Source organism: Natator depressus, chromosome 4, assembly GCF_965152275.1.
Source record: "Natator depressus isolate rNatDep1 chromosome 4, rNatDep2.hap1, whole genome shotgun sequence".
Classification (NCBI taxonomy): domain Eukaryota; kingdom Metazoa; phylum Chordata; order Testudines; family Cheloniidae; genus Natator; species Natator depressus.
The window spans coordinates 136,622,010-136,641,155 of record NC_134237.1 but is presented as its reverse complement, the minus strand read 5'-3'; the positions used below and the strand labels follow the sequence as shown (position 1 = coordinate 136,641,155).

General features: G+C 46.4%; 1 protein-coding gene across 2 annotated transcripts in view; it reads right to left on the bottom strand.

Annotated features, from left to right (window-relative positions):
• EXOC6B (exocyst complex component 6B) overlaps positions 1-16,009 on the bottom strand; it is a 454,956-nt gene extending 438,947 nt beyond the window's left edge. For both annotated transcript variants that reach the window (XM_074951959.1, XM_074951960.1), the window contains exon 1: positions 15,830-16,009. In XM_074951959.1, the coding sequence (XP_074808060.1) occupies positions 15,830-15,942 (113 nt within the window). In that variant the 5' untranslated portion in view covers positions 15,943-16,009. The remainder of the gene's footprint in view (positions 1-15,829) is intronic.
• Between the last annotated feature and the right edge of the window lie 3,137 nt (positions 16,010-19,146).

The window sequence follows — 19,146 nt, the reverse complement described above, 5'->3', positions numbered from 1 at the left end:
TTGTCTTTCCCCTTTCCTTCCCCCTGTTTTTTGTCTGTTTATGACCCCGGCTTATTGTGTTATACTTACATTAGATTTATGCTCTTCAGAGCAGGAACCACCTCTGTACTTGTCTTTGAGAAGCTCCTAGCACATTTTGAGGTAATAAAGTTAGGAATTATGCCATGAAATAAATATAGAAAAAAATTAAGGTTGAATCTCAGGGAAAACATCCCAAGAGTGAAATCTATTATTCTGTGAAATAATCTCCAAAGAGGAGTGGAAGCCCCATCTTTAACAGATTTAGACTAGGATAAACTACTAAAAATATACTGGAGAGAACAATCCTGCACTAGACAGACCAGGGAGGGATGTATTAGTTGACCTGTTAAGTCTTTCTAGATCAAATTTCTAAGATCTACAGTTAAAATACAAAGAAAGTGAAGTCTAGATTAATTCAGTTCTCTCCCACACACACATACAATTTCCTTGGCTAGGATTTGAAAAACATCTAACCAAACACCTTCTACCAGAAGACTACACCTACAAGCCAGAGGCCCATACTCAAGGTGGAGCCAGTCATTCCAGCAGGGTGTCAGTTTCAGGATGACTGCATCTGTTTCCCCTCCTTCCATGGTCCACTCCAGGAGTTGCCAGTCAGGCCTCAGGTCTCCAACCATCACCTGTCTCTGGGCAAGAACCCTTGTTCCATTTCCTTCAGACTGGGGATTTTAAGGCTGCACAGCTCCCTGCCTTACACTGTGACATCCCCAGCAGGCCAATCTGCCTGAAGGCCAGCACCTGTGCATTGCTTTCTCTCTGATGGCTATGAACAGCATATTGCCAGCAGTTACAAGTTATTACACAGCTCATTCTAAGCAAGCACATTTATTCTTGAGGTAAAAGCATTGCTGATTCACCCATCAGTTTTATGGGACCCTAGCAGGCCAAAGTCTTTCCAACCTTTACAGAAGGGTATGGATCCCTCTTGGACAGAAGGTCCTGTCTGTTTGCTGGATCAGAAGGAAAGCCTTGTGTCAGTTCAAGCTCATCCTTTCATACTAAAAGCTCTTTCTCTGTGTTCTTTGTTTAGTCTCAGTGACTCACCTTAATCAGCCCCCCACTGTAGGTAGCTTCTGTAGGAACTGTGGTAACCCCTCCTGATGGAGTAGAACACAATCATACATAAAGCTTCCATAAATTTAATAGAATGGCACCCAAAGATACTGCATGGGGTTGCAATATCTGTCACAGAGTTCAAGGCAGTACCTAAGAACTCCTCCCTCATCATGATACTGGAAATGCAGCCTTACCCTTGGACACCACCAAAGCTTCCTCAATCTTCCCTATCAGCCTTTGGTTAATAAGATGTCTGGTAAATGGGGAGCCCTCCTCTTCCCCGCTCTGCTGGGAGGAGGGAGGGAGAAAAAAAAACACTGAGCATTAATCTTTCCCAGATATTCCAGCTGAAAGGCAGGGGCACAATGCTCTGCTCCACTCTCATCCCTCCTTGGGAGGCCTGGTGGATCTCTTTCCCCGAGTGTTGTTCAGCTGTGGAGTGGAGACTTTGTTCATCTGCAGTCACTACTCTGCATTAAGCACAAAAGCAGCTCAGGGAGCAAAGTACCAATCACAGGAGCACTCTCTGCTCAGCTTCATCCTCAGCACATGTGCTTCTTCCAACTTAGCAGACAGAACACTGAACTTAAAGACAGGCAAGTGGAGAGGTCGTTTTAGCTTTACTTATGGCAAAAAAGAGGTCTATGGGGAATTATTTTGGGTTGCACATAATATTTGAAAATGCAAATGAAATATCACCACATAGGATTTCAGGAAATACCAGAAGTGAACCTAGCTATGGAGACTGATGCACCCTCTCCCTTAATCAAATCTGGTGTCTCTCTGTACCCAGAAGAAAATGCAATTTTGATCACCAGCACAAGAAATATCTTTAACTCTATTAATCCTGTGCTATGCTTTAAGAAACTAAAGCACCTCAAGCGCTCCTTGTGCAGTTGTTTGGCTAACTTCTCAACGATTAACACAGCTGAGTGCAGCTTCCACTGGGCTTCTTCACAGCACAGCAAGGGCATGAAAGGACACGCACTGATTAGAGGCCACCATCAATTGTGCCATACATGTCACCACACCCTGCGTGGGTGGATCAAAAGTACCACTGAGAAAGTCCTGTTCAGCTGCAATGCAACAGAGCATTCAAACTTCACAATATATCGTTTGCCTACTCAGATAATCGTTAGAGAGGTGTCTTTGTAAGCAACCTTCATATGCACAATACTGCCTCACTTCATTTCAATTCGCTCCAGCCCCACTGATTACTGCATGAAGCACATTTGCCCTCTGATGAAGCCCCAGACTAGGAGCATTCAATCATACAACAGCCTGGGACAAGCAAAAAACCCCACTTAAGACAAGTGATATTTAATCCCTTATTGCCTTACAGTCCCAATGCTAACCTGAACTTTAGCCTCCCGAGTGCACTATCCGACCAGCCTGTATGACCTGAGGTTGAAAAATGTGAACTAGTCACCTGCCTCAGCCTTCCAGTAGATGCTCTGAGCAGCAGGAGAAATTTGCTCATCTGGCTAAATCTGCTACACTCAACTGGCACAGCTCAGCCACTCGTGCACGAGACTGCACATCCGGAAGAGAGCGCAAGGGTAGTTTTGAGCAGTGATGAGCTGCCAAAATCTTAACAACCGGTTCCCTCCTCACCCTACAAGGGGGTCATTGCCCACCCCCGCCCCCCAGAGACTCCTGCCCCATCCAACCCCCTGCGTTCCTTGATGCCCCCACCCCCAGGACCCCTGCCACATCCACCCACCTCCCTGACCCAACTGCCCCCAAAATCGGGTAGGAGTGTCTCGTGGGCCACCGTAGTGGGTGCCCACCCCGCCCCTAAGAGCCAGAGGGACCTGCCAGGGGGCGAGGTGGGGAGTCCCGGAGGTGCTTACCTGGGGCAGCTCCCAGGAAGTATCCAGCAGGTCCTTCTGGCTCCTAATGGCGGGGGAGCGTAGCTGGGGGGGGAGTGGCCGCTCCCCCCACTGATCACATCAAAGTGGGACCTTAGGAGCCGACTCCGTGGGTGCTCTGGGGCTGGAGCACCCATGGGGAAAATTTGGTGGTCGCAGAGCACCCACCGGCAGCTCCCCGCCCCGCGCCCGGCCCCAGATCACCTCACCTCCGCTCCGCCTCTGAATGCGCCATCCCATGCTGCTTCTCCGCACTCCCCCCCACCGCTTCCCGTGAATCAGCTGTTCGGCAGGAAGCCTGGGAGGGCTGAGAAGCAGGCGGCGGCTTTGCACTCAGGCCGAGGGTGGTGGAGGTGAGCTGGGGAGCGGTTCCCCTGCGCAGCCCCCTTCTCCGGGTTACCTGCTGCGGCGCAGGCGGCCCTCCTCGCGCCCCCCCGCCCCAGCTCACCTCCGCCTCCCTGGGCCTGAGTGCGAAGCTGCCGCCTGCTTCTCAGCCCGCCCCGGCTTCCCGCGCGAACAGCTGATTCACGGGAAGCCTTGGGGGGGCGGAGAAGCAGAGCAGGGCGGCGCATTCAGGGGAGGAGGCGGAGGTGGAGCGGAGGTGAGCTGGGGCCGGGGATGGGGGGGGGGGGGCGGGGATGCGGGGGGGGGCTGCCGGTGGGTGCTCCAGCCCTGGAGCACCCATGGAATCAGTGCCTAAGGCGCCACTTTTGGCCGGTTAAATTTAAAAGCCCTTTTAGAACCGGTTGTCCCTTGTGGAACAACCGGTTCTAAAAGGGCTTCTAAATTTAACAACCGGTTCTAGCAAACCGGTGCGAACCGGCTCCAGCTCACCACTGGTTTTGAGTCCATCTTTTCCCCCACCCCTCCCAAGCAAAAGTGTGGTCCTGAAGGTCACTGCTCGTTGGTGGCAAAGAAAATCCTCATACAGGTGAGTTCCACAGAGGAATGGCCTTCTAAGAAGTCATCCTGACCTAGTCAGGAGAGCTGGTCATCAGTGGACTGATTTGAAAAATGAAAGCCAATGCTGACACTCAAATATGAGTTTCCAAAGGGCATATGGCACATCCAGACTCTCTGAAGAAAGTGTTTGGAAGACAACAAATTAGATAAGATCTTCCTTATGCCCTGAAACAAGAACAGGAAAGTGTCTCCGGTTAAGCGTCTCCTTATTCTCAGCTGATACGGTACATTAACTTCTTAAAGCAATACTCCCCAGCGAACCATAAACAGATGTGTCTGCTACAGCAATAGTACTAAGAAGACTCACCTTCTTCCCCTCTCCCCAGGTCACAAAAAAAAACCCACACCAAACCAAAGTTGAGTAATAATACTTAGCACCCTTCTTCTCCTCACGATGACCCTTTGGAAAGGTAAGTGCTATCATCAACATTTTATAGAGAAAGAAGTTGAGGCGCAGGCAGGTGTCATGACTTGCCCAAGGTCACCCAGCAAGCCAGTGGCTGAGCCAGGACTAAAACCCAGCGCTCTTAGTTCCCAGACGTGTTTCATAATCATATAATCTAATAACTCAATCACCAGTATAAACGGTCCATGAAAAACAGTGATCTCCAAAAAATAACACCCATAGACCCTCTGACACAATTCCCACTCCAAAACTCTCCACTCACCCAGAACGTCCCTGGACATCCAGGAGAAGAGGGACAACGCCAGGCGGTTCTGCAACAGGAGTGCAGCCCTTAAAGCAGTGCTAACTTGTAATACTACCACCACTACTTATTTCATAATAAGCAACAAGATGCACTGAGAGGCTAACACACAAAAGTGAAAATAAAATAAAATCCAATGAGTTGCTGGGGGGAGAAAATGCTCTCCTAGAATGGCCCAGACAGACTTTCAGGCTTCACCAAATAGGAGCAGGTAGGGGGGTTGATAACTTTTGCAAGTAAATTTAATTCTAGAAAGGAAGCTATTTTCCACAAGATTGACGAGGAAGTTAATACTCTCTATAAATAAACTAAGGTCTCTTCCCTGTAACCTACTCTGTGCGGACTGTAAGGGTTCACCAAGATGGAACTACCTATAGCAGGGGTTCTCAATCGCTTTCTTTCTGAGCCCCCCCCAACATGCTATAAAAAATCCACGGCCCACCTCTGCCACAAAAAACTGTTTTTCTGCATGTAAAAGCCAGGGCCAGCGTTAGGAGGTAGCAAGCAGGGCAATTGCCCGGGGCCCCATACCACAGGGGGCCCTGTTAAGTGAAGTTGCTCAGGCTTCGACTTCAGCCCCAGGCACTGGGGCTTCAGCTTTCTGCCCCGGGCCCCAGCAAGTCTAATGCTGGCCCTGCTTGGCGGACCCCCTGAAACCTGCTCGCAGCCCCCCCAGTGGGCCCAGGACACTGGCTTACAGGATCAGGGCCTAACATTATAAAAGGAAGGGGAAACATAAAAAAAAAAGCACATCTTAGTCACAAGTCACAGAAGCTGTAAGTATCAGATTAAACCTGACCAGTCAGTTCCTTAATACTGTGTTTAAATTTCCTGCATAAACGGTCGCAAAGTAACACAGGTACCAGAATTAATGCAATTGTTGATGTTTTTTCCTGCTAGGGAGTTTTGGGCTGGGCAGTATCAGGCTGATAGTGAGGAACATTAACATAATTCAGGTAATAATGCTTTAAGCGTCTTTTAAAAGATAATTATGGGCATACGAACAGGGCACATCTACTTGAGCAGTTTCATTCCTATTGCATTATGTTCTCCCATATGGGAGGGGTCGAGGTGCACTGAAGATGCTCCAAAGAGTCCTAGTCAGCTTCTTGTAGCAACTGACTGCGGTTATAAACAAGCTTCCTGAGTGAGCTCAGTGAACAGAAGAAGTTAGCATCTAATCGGTCAGGCCTATAGCTTCATGACACATTCCTCTAGAGGCTGTTTGCATTTTTTGCCCAGTAATTCATAAGATATGGGACTTATTCAGCCAGCTCAGAATGTCACATGAAAATTATTATTCCTAAGGGTGTAAAATAAGAGGTAAAAGGCTTATTACACAGAGATACAAATTTTAAACACACAGACAGTAATAATAAATGTACACAGCATTCATCTTCAAAGCATTTTACAAGCAGGCCACATTCTTGGCTGCCTTCAGGCAGTGCAGGGAGAGGGGGTTTTCCTCAGCTGGTGCAGAGCAGAGTAGAGGTAGCTGCCCCACTCACTCTCCCCAGCTGAACCCCGGGTGCAGAGAACATATCAGGATAGAGAGACGGTAAGGCCAGAGTGTACTGCTCCCCCAGCAATGCTGAGCTAGAGAATGGACCTTTAGGAACCATAACCAGCTGGCACAGGTAAAAGCAGCCCCAATGCTGAGCTCAGGGTGATACAGATTCACTGCGAGAACCAGGGAGTCATAACAGCAGAAGCCATTAGCCAGTCCTCAAAAAATTCCTGCAGTAGAGATATCTTCATTTTACAGACTGAGGCAGACGGCCAACATTTTCATCCTCCTATCTCGGATTCCTCCATTTCCGAGAGCCCAACCCAAGATACCTAGGGCTGGATTTCCAGAAGCACTGAGCACTCACAACTCCCACTGACTTGGGTTATGGGTGCTCAGAACTTGTGAAAAATCAGGGCCAAGAGCTCTTAAGTTGGGCACCCTAAAACTGAGACACCAAAGAGTAGCAGCAGCCACCTCAAACATTTCTGGACCAAACACATGGCTCAAAGACACAAAAAACACAAACTAGATAACCTCCCCTCCCAGGCCACTGATAGTGGCAAAGCAGAGAATCAGGATCTTGGACAACTATTAGTCTTTTACTGCAGTAATACCCATCACGAATCAGGCCTCACTGTGCTAAACATCATGCAGACAAACAAAAAGACAGTCCTTGCACCGGGAGAGCTTACAATCTAAGTCTAAGATACGTGTAAATGGTGAATTCTCTGTAACTTGAAGTCCTTAAACCATGATTTTAGGACTGCAGTAACTCAGCCAGAGGTTAGGGGTCTATTTCAGGAATGGGTGGGCGAGCTTCGGTGGCCTGAAATGTGCAGGAGGCCAGACTAGATGATCACGATGGTCTCTTCTGACTTTAAAGTCTATGAGAGACACCGGAGGAGCACAAGAATGAAACGATTATGAACAGCTTGATAAGTAGAATTATCGCACACTGGCAGCCTGCCCATCCAAGAGTATTTTGCAGGCATTATCACAGAGAGGAGTTTAAGGAAGGATTCTGACGTTTTACAGCACTTTTATAAACAACAAATTTTGCAAGACACACTTCATTACTTTTCTTGATAAAAGTACAAATATAATGGATGAAAGGAATGAGACAGATGTAATATGTTTGGATTTTATTTGATACAGTGCCTCTCAAAACCCTGGCTTGAAAAGTTATTCCAGTTCATAAGAGAAACACTCCGGAAGACTTAAAACTAGTGGCACAAAAAGGAAACGATGTAGAACAATATACTGACTTAGGAAAAGATGTTTGGTGGGAAGGGGAAGGTTAACCACTTCTTTTAGGACCAATTCTAATTGATAAGGGAAGCTAAAGATATAAGGGAAAAAATCCATTGGGGATTGGGCTAAAGACAGTAAGGACAGGGAAGGAGGTGTGTGTTAAGTATAATAGGAACAAAAAGTAATCCTAGCAATGTTATACACCTGTTACTAGATGGAGATGGTAAAGTTGTTAGTAATAATAAGGCAGAAAAGGCCAAAGCGTTAATACATTTCTTTTCGGTATTTGAAAAGAAGCAGGACGGTGTACTTATATATTGATGAAGTACTTTACAGTCTATTAGTACCTAAGGAGGATGTTAGACAATGTCTACTAGAGATAACATTTTTGGATCAGCAGGCCTAGTTAACTTCTATGCAAGAGGTATAAAAGAGTTGGCTGAAGAGATCTCTGGACTGCTGGGTGTTAATTTATTAATAAACCTTGGAATACTGGGTAAATTGCAGAAGATGGTAAGAATGTTATCGTTGTGCAAAAATGACAATGGAATAATCCCAGGAAACTCTAGGTTATGCAAAAATCAATCCCAGGCAAAATAATGGACAAGCTAATATGGGATTCAACTGATAAAGAATTAAAGGATTGGAATATAAGAAATGCCAGTCAACATGATTACAGAAAAAAAAAGTCTTGTCAAACAAACATGATTTCATTCTCTGATGAAACGAAAGTTTGGTTGATAAAGGTAACCACATAGATGTCATATACTTAGACTTTTATAAGGCATTTGACTTAGTACTGCAAGACATTTGATGAAAAAATTAGCACTACGTAATATTAATAAAGCACACATTAAATGGATTAAGAAGCGGCTAACTGACAGATCTCAAAAAGTAGTGGTCAATTAGGAATCATCATCAAAAAAGGGTGTTTCTTTGGTGGGGTTCCCCGGGGACCACTACTAGGCTTGACACTTAAAAAAAAAAAAAAAAAATCACTGCTGATAACATTTACAGATGACACAAAGATTGGCTTAGTGGTAAATAATGAGGAGGACTGGGCAGCCTTACAGAGCAATCTGCAGCTGGGCCCATTCACACAAAATGCATTTTAATACAGCTAAATGCAAAGTTATACACCTTAGAACAAAAAGAAAAAGGAGTACTTGTGGCACCTTAGAGACTAACCAATTTATTTGAGCATGAGCTTTCGTGAGCTACAGCTCACTTCATCGGATGCATACTGTGGAAATTGCAGAATACATTATTATATACACAGACAACATGAAACAATACCTCCTCCCACCCCACTCTCCTGCTGGGAGAAGGTATTGTTTCATGGTGTCTGTGTATATAATAATGTATTCTGCAATTTCCACAGTATGCATCCGATGAAGTGAGCTGTAGCTCACGAAAGCTCATGCTCAAATAAATTGGTTAGTCTCTAAGGTGCCACAAGTACTCCTTTTCTTTTTGCGAATACAGACTAACACGGCTGTTACTCTGAAACCTATCTTAGAACAAGTAAACCAAGCCAGACCTACAGAATGGGGGACAGTATTCTGGAAAGCAGTGACTCTGAAAAGGATTAGGGGTCATAGTGGACAAGTAACTCAACAAACTCCCAATGCAATGTCGTTACAAAAAGTGCTAAGGCAATCCTTGGATACGTAAACGGGAGTAGGAGTAGGGAAATAGGCGTTTACCTCTGTATATATTGCATTGGTGAGACCTGCATACAGCTCTGGTGTCCACCCTTTTTAAAGGATATTGAAAATTGGAGAGAATGCAGAAGAGAGCCACAAAAATGATTTGAGGTCTGGAGAAAATGCGTTACAGGGCAAGAGACTTAAGAGCTCATTCTGTTTAATTTAGCAAAAAGAGGATTGAGAGGTGACTTGATTACAGTGTCAAAGCACCTTCACATGGAGAAAATACCAGGTATTAAAGGGCTGTTTAATCTAGTGGCAAAAGGCAGAACAAGAAACAATGGCTAGAAGTTGAAGCCTGACAAATTCAAATTAGAAACAAGGCACAAATTTTCAACAGTGAGGGTGATTAAGCATTGGAACAAACTACTAAGGGAAGTGAAGGATTCTCCCTCCATCTCTTGTTGTCTTCAGATCAAGACTGGGTTCCTTTCTGGAAGATGTGTTTTAGCCAGACAAGTTACTGGGCTCATTACAGGGGTAAGTTGGTGAAATTTAATGGCCCGTGTTGTAACAGAAGGTTAGACTAGATGAGCTAAGGGTCATTTCTGGCTTTAAACTCTATGGATCCATAAGTCATTTATTAGGAATCTAGAAGAGTGAGTAAACCATACATTAAAGGAAATATGCATGATAAATTGAAAGGAGGTACAAATGCTAGTGAGGGCAGAGAAGTAATACAAAGGGATGCAAAAAATTTTAAAAAGAGGCAGAAACCAATCCAGTAATAAAAATGTAAGATAATATATCTATGCAAAAAAATGATACATCACATACATTTATTGGGAGGAGACTTTTGGAAAGGGGTAATGCTGAAAGATTCAAAAATTTAGATAGGATTTTGCAACTCTTTCTTTTTTCCTTTTTTTTTTTTTTTTTTTAAGGGTGTGATCCAGTCACACAGAGACATCCAGTCCCAAAACTGTCCTCTATACTGTTCTGGTGTGATTTCACACACAATATTACCTTCACCACATCACCAGGAAGCTAGACAAACTGGAGGGAGTTCAGTGAAGAGCAACAAACATGATCAATGAATTTACGGGGAAGACTGAAAAATCAAAGCGCTAGAACTTACGTGGAGATGATTTATGGGCAGGAAGGCATTATTCTTCCGCAAGGGTGATTAGATACCACAATGATGTTATAAAAATGTGGATGGGTAGAAGAGAGAGGAAAATTATCTACAAATAACTAAATAATGTAAACACAAACGGGAGGAGAGGAACTACTTAGGGTGCTACAAGAGACAATAACTAGGAGTGATTGGATATCTTTAGTAAAGGAAGCATTTGGACTGAAAAGCAGGAAAGACATCCTGACATTTGTTATTTGTATTCCAGCAGTATCCAAAGGTCCTAACCAGATCCCTGCTCCAAAGAGTTTATAATCTAATTTGAAACAAGACATGGTAAGTTTCAGATGTAAAACAATAGTCCAGGAGAGGGAGGCCAAGTTAACAGTAAGATAGCATGGTTATGATAATAGCTATTGCATAGCTTTGTTGCCGGCACCCAGTGCCGAGAGGCAAAACAACAGCAGGGTTTGGTTCGCTACCCGGTATGCTTCACCTAATAATCACAACGGGGTGGAGAAGCAGAAAAGTTTATTTGAAGCTTCAAAAAGGTACAGGGAGAATAGAATCTCAAATCCTGCACACAAAGCAGGAAGTTACACAGGCTTTTATACATCCTTTCTTCAGCATACTTATCCAATAGCAAGCTGCCCTAAGTATCCACATAGCCAGCCAATCCAGTTACCAGCTAGTTCCCTTGTTTTTTGTATCATTTGTTAAACTATACATAAAGCTGCTTTATTCAGCATTTTTCTTCCATATCTGCCCTGTTTGGCCTTGTTTAGTTTCAGGTAGTCTGACTCTGCAACATATTGTTGCAGATCCTCAGCATAACTGCTGCGAGTGCCTCCAGGCGGGGGGGGGGGGGGCGCGCCAAGGACACTTGGGCCTAGTGCGAGGGGGCTTCATCGACACTCATTGTCTTCCATCCCCTCGAGTTACCTAGTGGCCATGCCCCAGTGTCCCCAACAGCTTGATAGTTCTAAAGCACCTGAAAAGGTTCCCTTAAAAATAAATACTCCAACTGTTCTGAAAACACAGGACCTATTAGGCCAGGAAATAGTTTCCCCAAAGGAAACTGGGGAAACCCCATGTTTAAACTAGACTGGACGAGACACTAGTAAATGTACTTCAGGAACTCTTATCTTTGGTTTTGCGATAATGCTCAGCACAGATGTGCTGAAGTAGAGGCAGATTAGACCTGTATGAGAGCATCCTCAGAGCATGCATTTCATCTGTTAAATGGAAGTGAGTCAGCAACCACCTAGTCCTTCTGAAGGAGTCTTTCCTCCCAAATATTTACAGAAGGACTCATGAAAATAAGTGACTTCAATGAAAGACACTGTCCACAGAGGAATCAGAACTCCATAGCAATGACAATTTAAATACAACTGGAGCTGGTCTACATACAGTCTTTATTATAAATATAATCAACGTAGAAACTGATTAAAGTGGTGCAACACCCCAGTGTGGACACAATTATAGGGATATGAAGCATTATATCAGTGTCGTTTATTCCAGGGAAGCACTTTTATACCATGGTAATAGCATCCACACTATGAGATTTTACCCCTTTTAACTATGTTGAAATAGAAACTAGCATAGCTAAGCAAGGCAAAAAACTGTGTGCAGACAAGCCCACGTTGCTAGCAGGATTCCAGCACCATTTCCCTGTACCACAGGCAGAGATTGTGTGTCTGCACTATGTTATGAAACTGTGGTATTTCTCAAAGGGAGCCTAGCCTGTCTCCTGAAGACTCACTTCTTCCATGATGCCCACAAGCAGTGAGTCATTTAAAAAAAAAAAAAAAAAAAAGGTTGTTAAATCTTCTACTTCTCTGGCACACAGCATATCTACTCTGTGTCTATCTAGAGTAGACTGAAAGCTCTTTGGAACTGGTACTGTTGATGCTTGTCATTAATAACATCTCTCAGTAAAATAAAAACAAATCCCATCCCCACCAAGATTAGAAAAGCCATTCTAGAATCACTCCTGTAACAACCATGTTTATACAGTTGATGGTTGCAGAATCCTGAGCTCCCCCACTCCTCAGACAGATACATAGATCCATAGTATAAAAGTCTGAAGACATACATGAGGTCTGAAACCTCATTTGATCTCTGCTGAATATGCCAAGAATAGGAGACTTAAAACCTACCGTTGTAATTTTTACACAATATGAAAAACCTGGACAGATGGCTCTTGAGTATTTTGACTTTTTTTTATTAATAAAACAGACCAGTGTTCAGCAAGTCCTTCCAATAACATCACATGGCCTATCCCCACAAGGTTACAGTTACGGCCCTACTTCTGCTGGGAGAATATTTAAAAGAAGATTTAAAAAAATGAGTCAAGAGCTGACCAAATTGTAATCTTATAATATCACAAAACGAGAGAGTTTCCTGCCACTATACAAATGCAGACACAGATCCTGTGACTATAGTCAAAGACCATTGTTATCAGTCAGAAAGTGTATACACATTTGCTCATTTGAAGGGACACAGGCAGGTAGATTAACTCCAGAAGTTATGGTTTTGTAAAAATGAGACGGTTTTACATAAACCTGATATTAACATAAATGTTTATTTTTTAAAAAAACCGTTCTGTTTGGATTTAAATATCCCCCTTTACCATTGCAATTTAAGCTCCACAGTTAGTGCACAAAAACCAAAACCCGGACTACAAACAAAGGTGAAACTGAACACTGTTTTCATTTCAAAAGGAGAATGAAATTGAAAAAAGAAAAATAGTGAAAAGTAAAAGGAAAGTTTTAGAAATATCAGTTTTAATCTCAGTTTTTGGTAACATGAGGAAATTAATTGGTTTTTAAAGGAAATATTTTTAAAACAACACTTCTACCCTTTAACATGAGGGATCTGGGTATAGTGGACTGTATAGTTTGTTTGTTTGGGGGATAAGGGGATTAAAAATAAAAGTGGTTTACTTCCAGCATTGTGAATAATGTGCAGTCTGGATAGCTGGAACAGATTCCAAGTGGGTATAATTTATCTAAACATTATAAAAATCACACAAAATCAGGTGATTCCTTATGGAAACAGGCCACAGCTACACAGACAAATACCATGTCTTCTAGATTAACAATGCAGCAGAAATCACTGCTGAGAAATTGTAAACTGCATCACAAAGGAAAAACAAAAGAATGAAACACTGACTCCAGAACTTCATAAACTACCACCGAGAGCGAACGAAAAGCAGAAATGATAGCGTTAACAGCCATGCAACCTCTTTCATTTACACCCCTAGGACAGAGAAAATGTCAGCAGCTTCACAGAGTAGGCGAAGACTTTTTCCAGTTGAAAGGTACCGCAAGAACCACCAAAAGAGGATGTTTAATAAGGGAACAAAGGATCCACCAACCAAACAGAAACATTAACCGATATCATCACGAGGATGTAACTTTACTCATACCCCATGGCTTTTCAATTCGTCATACTTTTTGTGAAACAGATACAAATAAAAACCCATAAAACAAGGATAAGGAAAATAACATTCAGATAAGAGTCTGGGGTTTGCGATGAAATCTGAACATTCTCCCTATATGTACATATTGTCAAACAGGCATCCCCACATCTAATGTGACAGTTTGCTACAGTTACCAAAGAACAAACACTCTATACAAACACTCCTTCGAGAGGTTGAGGAAATCAGACCCAGAAGTGCGAATTTAAAAATAATCAGTAGAATATGGAACATTCTTTCACATTGACAGCCCCTTAAAGCAAAATAGGAACCCCCACTCCTCCCCCCCCCCCAAAAAAAGGCCTAGAAGAAGAAAAAAACAATCAGATCATAGTGAAGCCAAATTACGAGTCTAAACAACTACAGGCAAGGCCCTCGGGAATGGGCCACAGTTTCAGATTACAACATTTTATCTTCAACTTCTTGATGCATCTCACCCCTGGCCTGATGAGAAATCCTTCAGCTCCTGCCAGAACTATGACGCGAGGATGGTATCTGGGTATAATGGAGAGGGAGGATGTGGGAAGGAACAAGAGGATTTCATACTCCTCTGCAGCCCAGAGGTGACTTCTGCAGAAAACATTTAAATGCACACAACCCAGGACAGGTTTTTCATAGTTATAAAGCAGAGATTCAGAGTGGGAGGTTAGTAAACTAATTTTCAAGAGGGTGTCTAATTATTAGACGCTTATACCACCCTACCATCAATGCTGTGCCCAAAATTCACTATAGAGAGGGCACCAGGTCCCAAATACAGAAGGCTTGAAGAAAGCCAGTCCCAAGGCAATACTAGTACCTTGCAGCTGCAACCCTCCCTATCACCATCATCTTTTGCTCCACCATCCCCCAAATTCAAGGTCTTGCTGATCCCAATGTTTTTCACATCCCTATCTAAAATCCATTCTTCCCTCTCCAGCACTACAGTTAGAATCCTGGCCTGTACCTTGGTCACCTCCCACATCTCACCTCAACCCTCCACGTCTATTCAAAACATTGCTTCCAAAAAAAGAGTTTTCCCATCCCGCTGCTCCAATTATGTTACCCCACACTCCTTCCTCAAATCCCTTCACTGGCTTGCCTTCCTGCTGAGTTATTAACCACCATCATTTTATTCAATGCCATAAATGTACACAGCACTCTCAAACAGAAGGAGACAAGGCACAGGACAACAGTTTCGAAAAATCAAAAGGGTGGAGAGGGAGGAGAACAAAGTAGGAGAATTCCTGGCAGGAGATGGTTTTAAAGCAGGATTTGGAGAAGAGAGAAGGACCCTTGGTAAAGCAGGAAGAAATGAGTGCAGAGGTTCAGGGGGCTGCAGCTGTTTGGGCTTAGGACAGCAGCTGGGACAGGGGAGAATGACAATGACTGGCAGCTATGCCATGGAACTGTCATTCAGTCAGAACAGGTGGAATATCAGGGTGTATACCTGATTAAGGGGGCATGGGGAAGCCCTTCTTTTAGGGATTTGGTATATTCACAGAGCACCAGGAGGGTCCTTTCTTTGTTTCATTTGGGGGTTTAGAGGGTCTATCAGCAAGGACAGAGAGTGGCAATTTGGACGGATAACCCAGTTTGGTGGGGTTAGAGGGCTCTCCATGTCTGAACAAGGAGTGGGGGAGGGGGAGGTGTCCTCCCTGCTTAGGGGGAAGTGATGAGGGAGCTGGGAGTTCCCAACTTAGGGGAGCCAGGAGTCTCTAGGGCTGAGTGGTGCCGAGGACTCCCTGTTCAGGGGGTAGTGACGGGGGGGCTGGGGGCTCCCTGTTCAGGGGGTAGTGATGGGGGGGCTGGGGGCTCCCTGATGGGGGGGGCTGGGGGCTCCCTGTTCAGGGGGTAGTGACGGGGGACTGGGGGCTCCCTGATGGGGGGGCTGGGGGCTCCCTGTTCAGGGGGTAGTGACGGGGGGGCTGGGGGCTCCCTGATGGGGGGGCTGGGGGCTCCCTGTTCAGGGGGTAGTGACGGGGGGGCTGGGGGCTCCCTGTTCAGGGGGTAGTGACGGGGGACTGGGGGCTCCCTGATGGGGGGTCTGGGGGCTCCCTGTTCAGGGGGTAGTGACGGGGGGCTGGGGGCTCCCTGATGGGGGGGCTGGGGGCTCCCCGTTCAGGGGGGCTAGAAGGTCCCTGCTCAGGACTGTGGCGGGGGGCCCCTGCCCCGGGCCCGGCTGTACCTGAGCGTGGGGCCGATGCAGGCCGTGTCCGTGCTCTCGATCTCCCGCAGGATCCGCTCGTGCTCCGCCGCCGTCTCCAGGCTCTCCAGCTCCGCCATCTTCCCCCGCTCCATGGGCTCCGGGCCCGGCTGGGACGCAGCGAGCCTCGCACACCCCCCAGCGCCGGAGCCGCTCTGCCCCAGCCCAGCCCCAGGCTCGCCGGCCGCGCCCCTTCGCCGCGCCGCGCCTCCGCCCCCTGCCGCGCCGGCATGCCGGGAAATGTAGTCCTGGGGGAAAGGGGGTGTCGCCTGCAGCCCGGGCCCAGAGAGAGACTCCCACCAGCGCCCCGCACTGGGGGGACCCCCACCCCCGTCAGACCCGCCCCAGACCCCTCATTGGGGGGACCCCACCCCCGTCACACCTGCCCCCACACCGGGGGGACCCCCGCCCCCGTCACACCCGCCCCCACACCCCTCACTGGGGGGACCCCACTCCCATCAGACCCGCCCCAGACCCCTCATTGGGGGGACCCCACCCCCGTCACACCTGCCCCCACACTGGGGGGACCCCCGCCCCCGTCAGACCTGCCCCCACACCCCACACTGGGGGGACCCCCACCCCTGTCATACCCGCCCCAGACCCTACATTGGGGGGACCCCCACCCCCGTCAGACCCGCCCCCAGACCCCTCACTGGGGGGACCCCACTCCCGTCAGACCTGCCCCCACACCCCTCACTGGGGGGACCCCCACCCTGTCATACCCGCCCCAGACCCTACCTTGCGGGGACCCCACCCCCGTCAGACCCGCCCCCACACCCCACACTGGGGGGACCCCCACCCCTGTCATACCCACCCCAGACCCTACATTGGGGGGACCCCACCCCCATCAGACCTACCCCCAGACCCTGCATTGGGGGGGGACCCCCACCCCATCAGACCCGCCCCCAGACCCCTCACTGGGGGGACCCCCCCACCCCTGTCAGATCTTCCCCCAGACCCCTCATTGGGGGGACTCCCCACCCCTGTCAGATCTGCTCCCAGACCCCTCACTGGGGGGAACCCCCCACCCCTGTCAGATCTGCCCCAGCGCCCCTCATTGGGGGGACTCCCCTCCCCTGTCAGATCTGCCCCCAGACCCCTCATTGGGGGGACTCCCCTCCCCTGTCAGACCTGACCCCAGACCCCTCACGGGAGGGACTCCCCACTCCTGTCACAACTTCCCCAGTGCCCCTCATTGTGGGGAGACATGTCACCCCTTTCAGACCTGACCTAAGTTCCTCTCCTTGGGGGAGATTACCATCAGACCTGCCCCAAGATGGTGACCACCTTTGTTGGATAGAAATCAGGGAAAACCACATGAAAAATACGGGACAACACTTAATTTTAAGGGACATTTTGGGGAAACACCATTTCCCTCAGCATAGTGTGTATTTTTCTCTCAAGTGTACATGTGTACTGCCTTCAAGTATAAAACGCAATTATCATAAGCTTCAATGTAATGTTTAAAATGTTCAAGGGATGTCCCTTAAAATCAAGTCAAGGGATTTCCCTGAAAAGGTACAAATCAATGAAATAAGGGCCAGTTCCTTAAAATAAGGGGATGGATGGTCACTCTATGCCCCAGTGCCCTCAATGGTGGAAGACATACACACACCAGTCAGACCCACTCCCACTGCCTGTCAGTAGGGAACACACATACACACCATCTGACCTTCTCTTCCTGGGAAGCCTCCAACAGTCAGAACTGCCCTCACTGCCTCTCTTTGGGGGAAGAGACCCCAGTCAGAAGTGCTTTACTGGGGGAGAGACTTCACTCAGCCAAACTTAGCCCCTGAGCCCATCCCAACAAAGGGCACTGGGAGTAGATCTGATTGAGTTGGTGTTTCCCCGAAATGAAAATATCCCATTGACTTCAAACTGCCTTTCATCTTGAAGGATGCTCTGATATCAAGGTCTCATAGTTTTGGTTCTCAGCATTTCTCTCTGATGACTAAGTGACTCCTTGTACTTCTTGTTATTTATTATAGTTACAGCTGCGCTCAGGTTCTTCCATTACTAGGATGGCAACATTGGATGTCGTATAAACACATCAGAAGAGCCTGTCCCTGCCCCAAAGAGTTTACAATCTAAAACAAACTGCAACAAGTAGGTGGAACAAACAAATGGAATGTGAGAAAGAAGGGCAAGGGTAACAATGGTAGGAACACAGGGTTACTTAGACTATCTATGTACACTATTCCTTGTTTTCGAGTCAAAGATTTTTGTTGTTTCAAGTTTTAAGCTATAAATAAATAAGGAAGGCCCTACTGGTCACCTTCTTCTTTGACTGCTAGAACATTGAATGCTGCTGATCTGTCTATAGCTTTGTCTTAGAATATCACCAGATTAAATGAAAAGGTGATAGAAGGAGTGTCCAAACCACTACATATGTCCTGAATGTACTGGTACAGAGAAGGGCAGGGGAAGCTCTAAAAAAAAATGTTAGATAGTGTTAGTACAATAGCTCTCTTAGATCATGTTTACAGTTGCCACATGTGGTGTCTTACGGGACCAGATGGATGTCATTCTGGATGTGTTAAAACCAGAGAGGAAATCTGTACTCTGGTGGCAGTCACCATGGAGATTTGATATATGCTCCCAGAGGACCAAAAGCAAATAAACATGGAAGTGATATAATGAAAGAAGATAAAAATAGTTGGGCAAATTTAGGAACCCAGCATCCTGGTGTTATCTCAAAACTCTGTAACAGATAAATAAGACTAAGGTTTGGACCCAGATAAATATCTCTATCACTTTTTAAAACCCATGAGGTAAGTAAAAACAACGCAGTGTAAAGATAGATTTACTAAGATTTATTAAAATTAAACAAATTAACAAAGGCAACAGAATAATAGCTCAGAGGTTTGATCCAAAAGGGCATAAAGCCAGGCCCCCTTCTACCTTTAGCAAGCTATGGGAACTCCTTTACTTGCAGGAGATGACTTTCACGGGCAACTCGGATGGAAAGGCAGACAGCTGGTCGTGACTGCGGACTACTGCGGTGGTTGCTGGATGCCGGACCTGTAACTGCCTAGATGGGGTGACAGGAGCGACACGTACTGAAGCTGGATCAGGATACCCCACGATGGTCTTCAGGTAGGTACCTCGTGAAGAATCTTGCCTCTCGACGCACGCACAGAAGAACTAGGCACGGGCTGCCTCTGTGGTGGACAGCCCCTCATGCTGAACGTGCTGGCCTTAAATAGACTTGGGCATGTGACCGTTTCCTGCACTTTTCTTCCCACCGTTGAAAGAAAAGGCGTCAAAGACCCAACCAAAAGGACCCACAAAATGGTGTC